This window comes from Mus caroli, chromosome 5, assembly GCF_900094665.2.
Source record: "Mus caroli chromosome 5, CAROLI_EIJ_v1.1, whole genome shotgun sequence".
Taxonomy (NCBI): domain Eukaryota; kingdom Metazoa; phylum Chordata; class Mammalia; order Rodentia; family Muridae; genus Mus; species Mus caroli.
Window position 1 is genome coordinate 47,410,981 of NC_034574.1, and position 13,635 is coordinate 47,424,615.

General features: G+C 46.9%; 2 protein-coding genes across 2 annotated transcripts in view; both read left to right on the top strand.

Moving 5' to 3' along the window:
- The window catches only part of Rbpj (recombination signal binding protein for immunoglobulin kappa J region), a 189,426-nt gene that overhangs the window by 1,273 nt on the left and 174,518 nt on the right, over window positions 1-13,635 (top strand). The window lies entirely within an intron of this gene.
- LOC110295188 (40S ribosomal protein S21) lies at window positions 8,126-8,471 on the top strand. The gene has a single exon (XM_021163667.2). The coding sequence runs from the start codon at window positions 8,170-8,172 to the stop codon at window positions 8,419-8,421; it is 252 nt and encodes an 83-aa protein (XP_021019326.1). The 5' UTR covers window positions 8,126-8,169; the 3' UTR covers window positions 8,422-8,471.

Here is a 13,635-nt window from a genome sequence, read left to right on the forward strand (position 1 = left end):
TCCCGAGTGCTGGGATTAAAGGCGTGCGCCACCAACGCCCGGCGTGGGGACAATGTTTTAAACCATGGGCAGAAAAGAAAAGTCTAAGTAGCAAAGCAATGCCTCACAGGCAGGAAAGTTCAAGGGTGCTTAGCCGGGTAGCGGTGGTATCCATCTTTCATGCCAGCACTTGGGAGGCAGAGGCAGGTGGATGTTTATGAGTTTGAAGCTATCCTGGTTTACAGAAAGAAACCCTGTCTTGAAAATGAACAGAAAAGTGCTCAAAGAGTTTGAGCAAGGTGGAATTTAGTGAATGTGATTCCGAAGTTGAATTTTTGTTAGCTACATTTTTTTCAATAAACAGTAATGAATGGGACCCTGAAATCTCCTGAAGATTCAAGTATTTGGGTTCTTTGTTTTGCGCGATGTGTGTTTAAGCAAGTGGCTTTCTGAGGAACAGGCTTGCGCCAGGTCTGGGTGGTGCACACCTTTAATCCTCACACTCCGGAAGCAAAGGCAGGCAGGTTTCTGAGTTGAAGAACCATCTGGTCTGCATATCTAGCGCCAGCCAGTGCTGCATAACAAAAGCCTGTCTCTTAGCAGAAACAGAAACAGAAAAACAGATTTGGGATTAAATTTTGCTTTCAGCGCCCGCCCGTAGGGTACAGACAAATTCTTAATGCTTCTTTTCTTTGAGCCTCAGTTATTCCCACACTAAACGGAACATGACACTCTCCACTAGAGCCCAGTTGCTCCGAAGATATGAGACAGTTGTGCATACCTCAGTAGTAAGGTAAATAAATACCTAAATACAAAGGTCCTGCTCGTGGGTCCTGCCTCTTCCTCTTGGCGACGGCATGATATATTTTTTAAGGTTTTTAGGCTCAAAATCCTGAAATGCCTCATAGGTAGCAATGAACATTTTGCTTGCCCCTTCCTAAATTTATTTTGATGTTCACTTAATGGTTTTTAAATGGAAACGCTATATACAAACCAATCACGAAGCCTTTGAGAATTAACCACATAGGATAAAGAGCATTCTTTGCTCTAGACAGTATACACAGGAGGCTGTAACTAATCCGGGGTGGGATGCTCCACACTTTTCAGATTAAGAACAACCACACATATGACACATACACCAAGAATTTTACAGTGAGTATTCGGGGGCGGGGGTGGGGGGGGGTGGGAGAAGGCTCTGCTCTAAGGAGGAAGGACGCTTTGAACAGGCTTACAGCAAACAGTTCCAAGGGCTATACACCCATGGGTGACAGGGAAAAGTATGAACAGACAGATGTTCCAGGTAATTCACCAGAGAGACAGTGGCCGGGGCCCATGAAGGCAGAGGAGGAGTGCATGACTTGATCTGCTCCCTCTGAGCTTGCCAGGCGAGGAAACTGAGGCTGGAGAAGAAAGACTGTTTATCCCCCAAGAACACCCACAGTGAAAATTCACAGGATCAGTCCGTCACCTGCCTTCTGCGGGGGAGGGGGGGACCCTACAACTCCTTGTCTGTACTACTTGGCTCCATCTTTCCCAGGATGCACTGCTTAGCTCTAGGGTCTCTGCAATGCGTGGGTGGGAAGGAACAGAGAGCAAGCTCAACGCTGTCTGCTGGGCCACAAAACAGACGTCTTAGTAAAAGACTGAAAGGCAGCAAGGGTCTGGAACCCAGATCTCAAGGCTCCTCCTATCCTCTGCATTCATGATCCCATGCGCAAAACTTTCAAACATGGATGGAACTAAACATCTTGCTAGGTGGCGGCTTGTGATATATATACAAACAGCCCCTGACTTACAAAGGGAAATGACAGAGAACCCATACATGCAAACAGCTGCCGCCATCCGCCGACCCCCACTACCCTGCAGCTGTTGTGAGCTGTGTGGAGGAAAAAAAAGGAAAGGAAAGAAAGGGACAGGGGGAAAAAAATCTTGGACCACTTGCAGATTCATAAAGTCAAGGCAGAGAAAGAGAGAAAGCTGTGGACACGGGAATTAAAGAAGGGAATGGACTCCCGGGATCCATCTTCAGCCTCAGGTGACTGGGCAGCATCCTTGCTTGGCTCTGAAAGTCACATCATAGGGCCGACCACTCTCCCTCTCCCATCCACACAATCAGACACTCACATCAGGTTGCATACTGGCTTCACAGCAGTTTGAGAAGAAGGAAGGAAGGAACCGATCATAATTTCAAATCTCTTGAAATGTTACTCTCCTTTATGATATTTAGAAATGTATACTTTGTGGTTTGTACCGAATTTAAAAAAAAAAAGAATCCATAAAGGAAAAGTCCTTCACACTCTGACTGATACAGGGTATATTACCAGAGTAACAAAAGCATTATATATATTTTTTTTTTCTTTATAATGATTCCTATTTTACAGATGAGGCTCAAAGAAGTCACATGACTAGACCTTGTAAATTAGAGGTAGAATCAGGTCTCAAATCCTGGTCTGTCTTTAAATCTCACAGCCTTACCAACTATTCCGAAGACTCCTACCCACCTAGCTGAAGTGCAGCTGAAGGGATAGTAGGCAATCGTTAACAAAGTAGCAAGAAGCAATCCCAACAGACCACTTCCCTCCTAAAAGTCAGTAAACTGTGCTCAGCTGTTCTGGGGAAGCAAGAATTCTGTGTAGAGAACAGGGAAAATTCCGGGCTGCAGATCTATAGCAGAATTTCAGCATGAAGCATGGAGACAGCCATGTTCTCGGGTGGGAGGTGTGGGGGATGGGACACAGAGCGGGGAAATCTGAAAGGAACCAGCGCTGAACTCTGTCCCAGGTAAAATTCCATCTAAATTTAACCACACTCCCTGCGTGGGGACTGGAAGAAAAATTCCTGTTGCCCCACCTACTGCTGGCAGCCCAATGCCTCCAGATAACTTATTAGCAGCCTTAGTAGGCTAGGGATGGGTTCCACGCATGTTTGTGAGTTCCAACATGTAGTCATGTGAGAAGCATAATCCTTCCCCTACAGTCTGCAATGAATTTCATCAGAGAAAGAAGCTTCAGGGACCCCACTTGCGGTCCAACACGTATATGTTCTCTGGGCTTCTTTAAATGGGCACCGTCTTGGCGGTTGAAAAAGGCGGGGACCTGCCATGAAGAGAGGTAGCAATCAGTAGACAGCGTGGTGGGTGAGTGTGGGACACTCAGCAACGCAGCTTGGGAAGCCCTGGCGGTGGATGGGTGGGGACTGGAAAACAGCTTAGAAATGAACTCTGGGACTCCAGCGCTTGACTTGTTGGGAACTGCGTTGTGGTAGAAGTCTGGGGAAAGACCAGCTAACCATTCAGTACTAAATGAACTCATTTTTCAACAGATGATTGTTAGCTTTGTTTTCTTTCCTGGCAAGCAGACTCTCCATCTATACCTGCGGTTGCTTTTGTGTCCTCCCCACCCCCACCCCGGAAGGTTTAGTGGGAGTTGGTTGCAAGGACTCTGAATTCCTACAGCTGGGGGGTGAGAGTCTGGTTGTCTGTGACTAAGGATAGGGTCTTCTTTGACCACTAACTCAGGGCTCTCATCTCTATAGTCTTATCTTACAGCTCTCCTAGGAGGATAGAGAGCTCATGAGTCCAAAGTCTATAGTCTCGCAGGACATGGGGGAAACTTTCAAATGTAGCCACTGGTACCTGCATAATAAGCCGGGAAGCTCTGGCCTCAGGGAACTCCAGGCAAAAGAGATGTGTGCTGACCTGCAGCTTCCAGGAACACACCGAGGAGTGTTTTCCAAGCTTGGGTCACGCAAATGCATGGCGGGGACCTGCCATGAAGAGAGGTAGCAATCAGTAGACAGCGTGGTGGGTCTAGAAGCCATGGCAAAGACCAGACAGTTCAGCAAGCCCTGCTCTTTCTTCTAATGTTTTCTTAGGGCAATGAAAGTCCAAGTTTTCATCTCCAACTCAAGGTAAAGACAGCATTTCCTGAGGCCCAAAGTAAAAGCAAAAGCCATCCGAGTCACAGGGAACAATGCCTTCTACAGACCCATGTTTTCTTGGCCCGGTTTTCAGTCCTGGTTGGAAAAAAAAAAAAAAAAATTCCCTGAGGCTGATGACAGCTGAGCTCCCTGCCTGGAATTCACAAGTGGAGAAGGGAAAAATTACACCCTGAGGCTTGGAGGGCGCCTGCCTGGGCAGCCTTCATTCACACAAAGGCGGGATGGTGGTGGGCCTGCCACCTGTCCACCTCCAGGCTGGAGCCGAGCCTAGGAACTTAAGTGAGAGAGGGGATGTGAGTTCAGGGAGACTGCAAGCCACTGAGAGGAGACACAGGAGACCAGAAAGAGGGCTCTGTGTCAGCTCGTACCCCTGTGCCTGTTCCCCTCACCCTACAGAAAGATCTCTAGGTGACCTTTGTCCCCACCACCCCCCTATCTCTCTCCTCCTCCTCCCTTCAAAAATAACCTTTAGGAAAGTCCCCATGTCTAATAAACCGTTGACCTTTGGGTCTGGTCAAATAGTCATGCCTTGAAGGGGGTTCCCTGGGGTTAGTGTCGCTATCTGAGTTCCTCTTAACCAGCCTACCTTCACTGGCAGGTTTACATAGAGCAAGCCTAGTGTACCTAGATGCACCACAGAACACCGTTTGCTAAGGTCTTCAAGGATGTCCATTATGCAGAAGCTTAGCTGCCAATCCTCCCCCCTCACTTCCTGGGCAAGAGTTCTACCCCCAACAGAGCAACCTCAGTCCCTCCATCCTGAACAAGACTATGGCTTCCTCTGGCCTGAAAGGGAAAGTGTTAGGACCACCCCCTACCCCCACCCCCACCCAGGTGCAGAAAATATGGCAGGCATCACTGTCTCCTTCTCTTCAGCTTCAAGAACAGGCTTGTCTGATCAAATGCAGGACCCCAGTTCAACAGAATGACACAGGGGTAACTTCCCTAGTAGCCTATGTATTCTCTGGGATATACTTACGTATAGTATAATCATACCTGAAGTATTACATGGGATATGCTTTTAATTTCTTCAGATTTATTTATTTTATGTATGTGAATATACTGTCACTCTCTTCCTACACACCAGAAGAGGGCATCGGATCCCATTACAGATGGTTGTAAGCCACCATGTGGTTGCTGGGATTTGAACTCAGGACTTCTGGAAGAGCACTCTTAACCAATGAGCCATCTCTCCAGACCTGGAATATACTTTTTAAAAATGTCATTTCTAGGACACTCCAGTGCCCCTGGGCTTGTATGTTTTATATTTTAGAAATTTAAAAACCATATTTAAGAATAATCCCACACCACTGGCATTCCTGCTTTAAAGGTGGGAAAATGGAATGTGAGATTTTTCCATGCTTCTGGAAACACTGTGATTTGGGGGGGTGGTAAGCAAGGAAGAGCTGAGACATTTCTTGGGAAGCCTTGACTTCAAGAACAGCGATGACTGGACAAAACTAAGGTGTCCTTCCTCTAAGACAGTGATTCTCAGCTTTCCTAATGCTTTGACCTTTTAATCTAGTTCCTTATGTGATCCCCCAGCCATGAAAACATTTTTGTTGCTACTTCATAACTGTAATTTTGCCACTGTTATGAACTGTAATGTAAATATCCGTGCTTTCTGACCAGTCTTAGTTGACCCCTGTGAAAGAGTCATTTCACAACCCACTGGGCTGAGAACCACTGGTCTAAGGAATCTAGGAAGTTCCCTTACACCATGCCTGTAAGTAATGCTGATAATAAATGAGTGAGTTCTCACTGTGCTTGGTTAGCTGGCAAGCTGCTCCCACAAAGACTCAAGCACCTTCCACACCACACTTCTGTGGGACGCGGAGGGAGCACTTCACCCCTGTGGAACGGCAGAGGCAGATGAGGTCACGGCACACAGCTCCAAGAGCAGCTTCGAATCGTATTACATTCATCTAACACATGGAGGAAACCCACAAGGACGGAAGGGGTTGGCTGGCCAGAGAAACCAGACGGGCCTCTCTTGGCTGGCTAGCCTTCCAAGCTTAGCCTGTGCAGCCCCGTCGCCTCGCTTGAACCAGGCTACCTTGCCAGGCCTTACAGATAACATGCTACATGTCCACCAGTGGTGTTTCAGGGGAGTAGGAGCCTTAGGAAGATAGGAGAGAAGGGGCATCCTGTGAGAGCCTCTCAGGGGAACATGAATGACCTGGCAGAGGCAAAGCAACTCCTTACTTTGCTTTTCTTCTCAGCCTGAGGAGAAGTCTGAGTTTGCACACAGAAGGCTGGATGGAGTGTAGACAGCTTACTAACATCCAGGAACCTCTAGGCCCTGAGGAGAAAACTGCTATAGCTCTGGGCACCAGAGAAGGTCTTATTCTCCCTCCCCGCCCCTGTCCCCACCATCCGGACAAGAGAGTGCACTTTTCATGCCAGCCCCCTCCTCTCAGTCAGAGCCAGGGGAAGGCAGAGAGTGGCGAGCAAGTTGATTTCTAAAGAACATGTCAACTGAGAAAGTCGACCACCTTGTAATTATCGTTTCTTTTCGGACCAAGTGATAAATGCTCTCTATAGGAAGCTTTGAGGATCCTGAAAGGTGTAGCTAAAGTGGTGACAACCCATAATTCCACCACACAGAGATAGATACTCTCCTGAGATGATGGTGTACAGCCTAAGAACATACGACGAACTTAATTATTCCCATTCATCATGTGTGGCTTCCCAGTCTGCTTTTCTAAACCTAACATACCATGACACTTCCCTCACATCGGAAAAGGCGCGTCAAAGACTCCATCAGGGACTCCATCTATGTCCTTGACAGACCTTTTGGTACCTGTTGCTGCTTGTATAGAGGCTAACATAAAATGGTATCTGTTCTGACCCAAAGATGCATGTCTTCTCGTGTGTTTAGTCTGGGCTTGCTCTGTAAAAAGCTTCATGGTTTCCAGGAGTTTTTGAAAATGCATAGGTCAAAAGCCTTTGCGGACTCTTCTAGAATGGGGACCTCTCCTCCCCATTTCAACTCCCAGTCAAACAAACAGAGGTACTGCTGTTGCATAGCAGAGTCTCAGGGCTGTCAGGTCCAGGCTGGTGAACTCAGGCTATTGTTGAAGAGACAGAGAAAAAGCCCCAGGGACCAATCTCAGGCATTGTAATATTAGCTGCATCAGGGATAGGATGATACGAGCCGTCGGGATGTTGCTGTTTGGAGTTTTTACAGGACCACCGCTTGCTAATTTAGTTAATGACAGTGTTGGACTCCAAATTCCCTCTAAAAGGCGGTCTTAAGTGTTCTCAAGTTGGACAGGGCTGGCCTTAAAAATAAACAAATAAGTTACATAAGCCCAAATTTTGGAGGCTCGGGTTCTGGAAGCCAAGGCTGGGGTCAGGATGAAAGGAAGCCACGGAGTCATCTTGTGGCTGGGCCTCACGTGCTGTGCGCAGGGTGGAGCAGCAGGGAGATTTGGCTTCTAATTTGAATGGCAACATCCATTGGGTGGGGGTGGGGGCGGGGGAGCAAGCGCGCTGCTGGCAGCGATGCCCATCTTTCTCTTCTTCCCTTCCCTTCCAAGGTTGGATGCTCCAGGAGGTTCTGCGGTTAATTGAGAGCTATCATCTTTGTGCTTCAGAGCTGGCTGACTCAGAGGGAAGTGAGGGGATCGCTCTGAATTACCCTTGTTGAAAGCTTTTAAGGCTTCTCTGGAAAGATAGGCATCAGATGTCTCACAGTCAGCGGTGTGAACGGAGCCCACCTGCTCCTAGTGTTCTGCGAGGGTGCAGAGGATTCAGAGGATTCCTGAACTTCCAGAGTAATGCACACAGTGAAATATCCCCGCAGGCCACTCCTGTGAGAATCTATGCAATGTGAACCCAAAGGTCTCAGGGAAGAGGAAGTACTGAGGCCGGTCACATACCATTTAGGCAACCTTGAGGCTGGGTCTAAAGTGTCCCCCAAAGTCTTACATGTTAAAAACATGGTTAGCAACACAACTGGAAGGTACTAGAATCTTTAGGAGGTGGGAATAGCGGATCACTAAAGGCATACCCTTGAAAGATTAATTGGGACCCTCACCCCTTGCCCTCTTTGCTTCCAGGCTGCTAGGAAGTGAGTGGCTGGAATGCCCACTGCCTTGCCACAGACCCAGAGCAATGAGGCCCAAAATATTAGGGAGCCTGAGGTTAAAAGATGAATTAGGATAGGCCCTGTCCTCAAGTTGCTGATTCTGGTTGAAGAAAATAGATCAAATAACAAATAGCGCAGTGAGCAGGGACGACCTCAGGATGCAGAACGACGCCGGCGAGTTTGTGGACCTGTACGTGCCGCGGAAATGCTCCGCAAGCAACCGCATCATTGCTGCCAAGGACCACGCGTCCATCCAGATGAATGTGGCCGAGGTTGATAGGACCACAGGCCGGTTTAATGGCCACTTTAAAACTTACGGCATCTGCGGGGCCATTCGCAGGATGGGCGAGTCAGATGATTCTATTCTCCGATTGGCTAAGGCTGATGGAATTGTCTCAAAGAACTTTTGAGCAGAAGAAATCGGGAATTTGTTACAAATAATAGTTTTAAGTACCTGTGACAGTTAAAAAAAAAAAAAAAAAANAAATAGCCATAATAACTAGAAAATGCTACTTGTCAGCCCTGCAGCTAGCATCCTGGAACACTGGGCGATTGTGGCCAGGGAGTTAGAGGAGTTTTCCAAAGTCGTAGAGTACAGTGATTTTTAAACTAGTTTCTGGATTTGTATGAAACTATACAACTAAAACTGCAGGCTGGATCAGAGTAAGTCTTTACTGTGAACATCCTAAGGCGACAAGATTTGCCAGTTTATACAGCCAGCTTTTCCCATGGAAAGCACTACACACCAGTGGGTATGCTTAATATAATTCTTTGTGCTTCAAAATCATGTGAGTTTGTACATATGAAAAAATAGAAAGATGTATACACGCATGTTAATAGGGAGTATCCCAGCTGGCAGAATTGTGATATTTTTCCCCTCTTTGCTTTATTCTGCTTTTATGAAGTTTTTTTTCAATAAGTATATATTACTTTAATAATCATAAAAGTTTACGTTTTTATTCTAAAAGATACCCCTGTGTTATTAGATTAGATAAAAGATTGTGAAGAGGAGCCGGGCATGGTGGCACACTCTTTTAATCCCAGCACTTGGGAGGCAGAGGCAGGCAGATTTCTGAGTTCCAGGCCAGCCTGGTCTACAGAGTGAGTTCCAGGACAGCCAGGGCTATACAGAGAAACCCTGTCTCGAAAAGCCAAAAACAGAAGAAGAAAAGATTGTGAAGCTTTGAAAACAAAACAAAAAAACAAGTTAAGAGCTGGATGTAGTGGCTCCTGCCTGCAATGCCAGCATTCAGAGACACTAAGTCAGGATGAGAGCCACAAATGCAAGACCATTCTGGGCCACTGCCCTACACACACAAAGAGAGACAAATGCATGGAAAGAAGAATTGAAAATTTAATTTCAAATGAGATTTGAAACAGCAAGACAATAGTGCTCATTGGCCACAGGCAGTACTGAGGAAGAACACGTATTGTGGTTTCTCAGACATTATTATATTTTCCTTCCCAGTTTTAGTGTAATGAACCTATTATTACCCCAGAGCACCAGGGAAGAAAGAAGGGAACAAGCCAGGCAGTGGTGGTGCACGCCTTTAATCCCAGAACTTGGGAGGCAGAGGCAGGTGGATTTCTGAGTTCGAGGCCAGCCTGGTCTACAGAGTGAATTCCAGGACAGCCAGGGTGTCACAGAGAAAACCTGTCTCAGAAAACAAACAAACAAACAAACAAAAAAACAAAAAAAGAAAAAGAGGGGAACAAAGGTTTAGTGACTTGTCCAAGGTCACACATCGTACATGGAGAAGAACCAGAATTAGGAACCAGGGCATCTGCCTTCTGAGGCTGTATGCAGCGCATCGCAAGAGAGAGAAAGAGAGAAGGGTGGGGGAGAGAGGAGTCAGCACAATGGTGGTGTTGGAGACAGGAAGGAAATACAGCCAAGAAAGAAGCAGTAACAGCCAGGAAGAAGTCCTGGCAAGCTGAGTGATGTTCTCAACACAGTCCCAAAGACATGGGTTAAATAATCTTGATTCAAAAAACAAAAGACTGGAATGGGCATGTAGCTCAGTCGGCAGACTGTTTACCTAGAATGCACAAAGCCCTGGGTTCAGTCCTCAGCACCACATAACCAGGCGTGGCAGTGCAATCCTATAACCCAGCCCTATCTCTATAACAAGCTGAAGACCAGCCCGAGTTGCAGGATGCCCTGTCTCATGGGATACCTGCAACTGTGATTACATGTGGTCCCTTAACCCTATTAAGCATCATCTTTCTTTAAAACAGCCACCACATCATCCTTTTCTCTCCCCAAGAACAACCCAGAAAGCATACCTTAGCTCAGTGCACAGCTCGAATAAAGGAATACATGGGAAGGTGCTGTGAACTATTTGGGGGGGGTGGGGCATGTCTTCACCAGCAATCAGAGTAGCCCTTTGCCAATAGACCTCACTGGTCTGCATGGAGCCAGACCTCAGATGCATGCTAAATGAATAAATGAGGTTTAGGGAAACAACATTTGATGCTGGTATGGAAAGAGGCAGAAAGGGCTTCCTGCCATGGGACCCGGAAGCATTTCAAATATATTTGATTAAGCTAGTTTGTAAAGAAGATTGACCAACTTGTGTCTCCGTTGGATAGCTTTGAACTAACTGAAAAGTAGGATCAGAATAATGTCCGCATCTGGAATGTACACTCATTCCAAAACATTGTGGGTCACAGTCAAACATTGAATGGAGCTTGGTTACCCTTAGGGGAAAGATTGGGGGCCCTGAAGGGGATAGGAACTCCACAGGAAGACCAACAGAGTCAACTAACCTGGACCATTGAGGGCTCTCAGAGACCGAACCACCAACCAAAGAGCATACAGGGCTGGTCTTAGGCTTCCCCAACACATATATAGCAGATGTGCAGCTTGGTCTTCATGTGGGTCTGGAACAACTGGAGCACAGGCTATCCCTAAAGCTGTTGACTGTCTGTGGGATCCATCCTCCTAACTCAACTGTCTTGTTTGGCCTTAGCAGGAGAAGAAGTTCCTAGCCCTGCAAAGGCTTGCTGTGCCAGGGGGAAAAAAAAAAGTGCCTGCCCTACTTGTACTTCTTCATAAACACATACTGAGTGTGTATAACCTGGAATGCTTTGGGATAAGCACTGAGTTTCCCTGGGCTTGTTTGTCTAAACCAGTGCAATGTGGAAACAGCCTGGCATGACTGAATCAATGTGACTGTTAGCACAGGCCAAGGTGGGGTTTGATTGTGGGTACCCTGACCTGATATCCTCTCACCCACAGGCCTCAGTTCCTTAACAGCCTACCAGAGCCAGCAAGCCACCCCTGTCCCCCAAACTCTAAGACATTACCTCTTTTCAGTGGTAGCAAGGATTTACCTGTGCATTTCCAGAAAGACTATATGATCAAGGTTCTTTGAGGTTGGCCTGGCGTTTGCACAAGTTCATATCCAGAAAAGCAGGACAAACAAATTTAAAAAATTAATTGTAATTTCTGATTTATAGCTTGAGGTTTGGAGCTTGTTTGTTTGTTTGTTTGTTTGTTGTACTGGGGATGTAACCTTGGCCTTGGGTCTCCTGGAAAACAGTTCTACAACTGAGTGGAAGCTGCAGCCCATCCATTTCATATCTTTTAAAATTATGGAGGACCTCAACTGATGACCCTCATAGAGTCTGTCTCACGATTAAAACTTCTACTTCACTCTTAGATCACAATGAAGCCCCACCCCCACCCTCCTGCATCCATTCTGCTTCCCTCAGTATCCCAGCTTTTGTGGTTTAATTCCTTTGCACAGGCCAGGGAAGAGGAAACCCTCAGGTTCCAGCACAGCTGTCCCCCTCACCGTATGCAGATGTGTGCCCAGCCTCCACACCACACCACCCCAACCCCTGCCCCCAGCGCTGCTGCTGGACCTGACCTAACTCTGTAAAAACAACCTTTTCCTCTCCAGTTCTGTCTTGTTTTGATTTGATTTGCAGTGCTGAGAACTGACCCCTGGGCCTGCTGTCCTATGCTAGGCAAGTGATCCCTGCACTGAGCCATACATACCCCAGCCCTATCTTTGATCATCCCAACAAATGAGATGCCTGGATGGTAGCAGCTTCAGCTTTGGGGGAGGTGGAGGGGGGATCTTTGTGGAGAAACTTTGTATTAGCATATTCAAATATGCATCATAATGTTTCTTCTGGTGATGCTTTCATTCGAGTATGTAATACCTTTTGATCATACTCAGCCCTGTGATCCTGTCCTCTTCCTTTCCCTCCCATCAAACCTCTTCCTCTTCCCACCTGGTCAATCTTCGACTTTCATTCGTTTATATATTTGTTTATTTTTGATAACCTAAGAGGTTTCGTTGGGGTTGCTTACAGAGTCCTGGGTTAAAGATAATCTGTAGGAGCATCAACTCCTGACGGGTCACTGTCTATGCTACTGAAGAAGATGTCTTTCTCTCTGCTATCACCTACTAACTAGTTATAGATACTCGGGGGGGGGGTGTGGAGCCCATGAGATCCTGCCTGGGGAGAGTTTTAAAACAGGTTTAAGTCTGGTCCAGGGTGGAACAGCACCTGGTCACCGCCAATTTTCTATTTCCTCCTGCCAATGTTACAACGTGTAATGATTTACCCAGACACTTAAGATGATGTGGCAGACTTGGCCATAGAAACAGAGACCCCTGCACTGGGTCCCAAAGCAAGAGCAAGAGGTTGGATGGGACTCTACAAAGTAGAGATTTACAACCAATGAGAGTGGAGTCAGGGACTTCAGAGAGGGAACATCAAAGAATGGCTGCCGTTGTAACAGACTTGGAGAAGCCTTCTCTGAGGGTGGTCAGGCTCCAGGGACCAGAGATTTTGATAAACGGATCTAGCAGGATTCTACAAAGACAGCGAGAAAAGGCCAAGGTCATAGCTCAGCAAGCAGTAGACTGAAAAGAGGCTGAGTAAGGCTTTGCTCAAATGAGAGCATCGTTATCAGTCGAATAGGAGGCTGGTGTGCAAAGGCAGGGCAAGGTTGTGGGGGCTGCTACAATTCTGAAGTGCTCTAGACGATAATGAGTATATTAGAATGCTCCAGGGTCACCTAAAGTCTGTGGTAGCTTCCCAAGAAGAAAGATATCAAGCAAGCTATAAAGGAGCTTTAGAGCAAGAACACATGTTCTTGGGGTGCATGCGTGAGCATGGCAAGGAGTGGGTATATGTTGCAAGAGGTTTGGTTTCCTTCTATAACGCAGCAGGAGCAGGATGCTAAGGATGTCATTCGCAGCCTCTGCCTATGTCAGAGCCTTCAGTGAGGTCATTTGAGAGACAGGGGCACGGAAAAAGCTCCTGTCTTCCACTGGGCTGCCTAGGGCCCACGTTGTTTTCTTTGTTGCTGTAAAGCAAATCTCAAGGGCATTTTTGCTCAGGCCAAACATCTGAAATTAGAATTATGAGGTTTGATGCAGGAGGCCAGGAAAAATCATTTCTTGGGATGGTTTGTTGCTTTCTGGTTTGCAGCTTTTTACCAGCAACCTGTAATAGCAATTACCCAGCCTTCCCCAGTCCCTTCATCTCGCCTTCTGAATAAGCCGTTATGCAATGACTCAGACAGAGGCCATAGCAGCCAGTGTCAAGCAGGTCACTGAATTCAATTCCCTCTCCATCTCAGTACTGGGTTCTTAGCATCC

Coding starts and splice junctions, on each gene's coding strand:
- LOC110295188 (XM_021163667.2), top strand. CDS start 8,170: ATGCAGAACGACGCCGGCGAGTTTGTGGACCTGTACGTGCCGCGGAAA.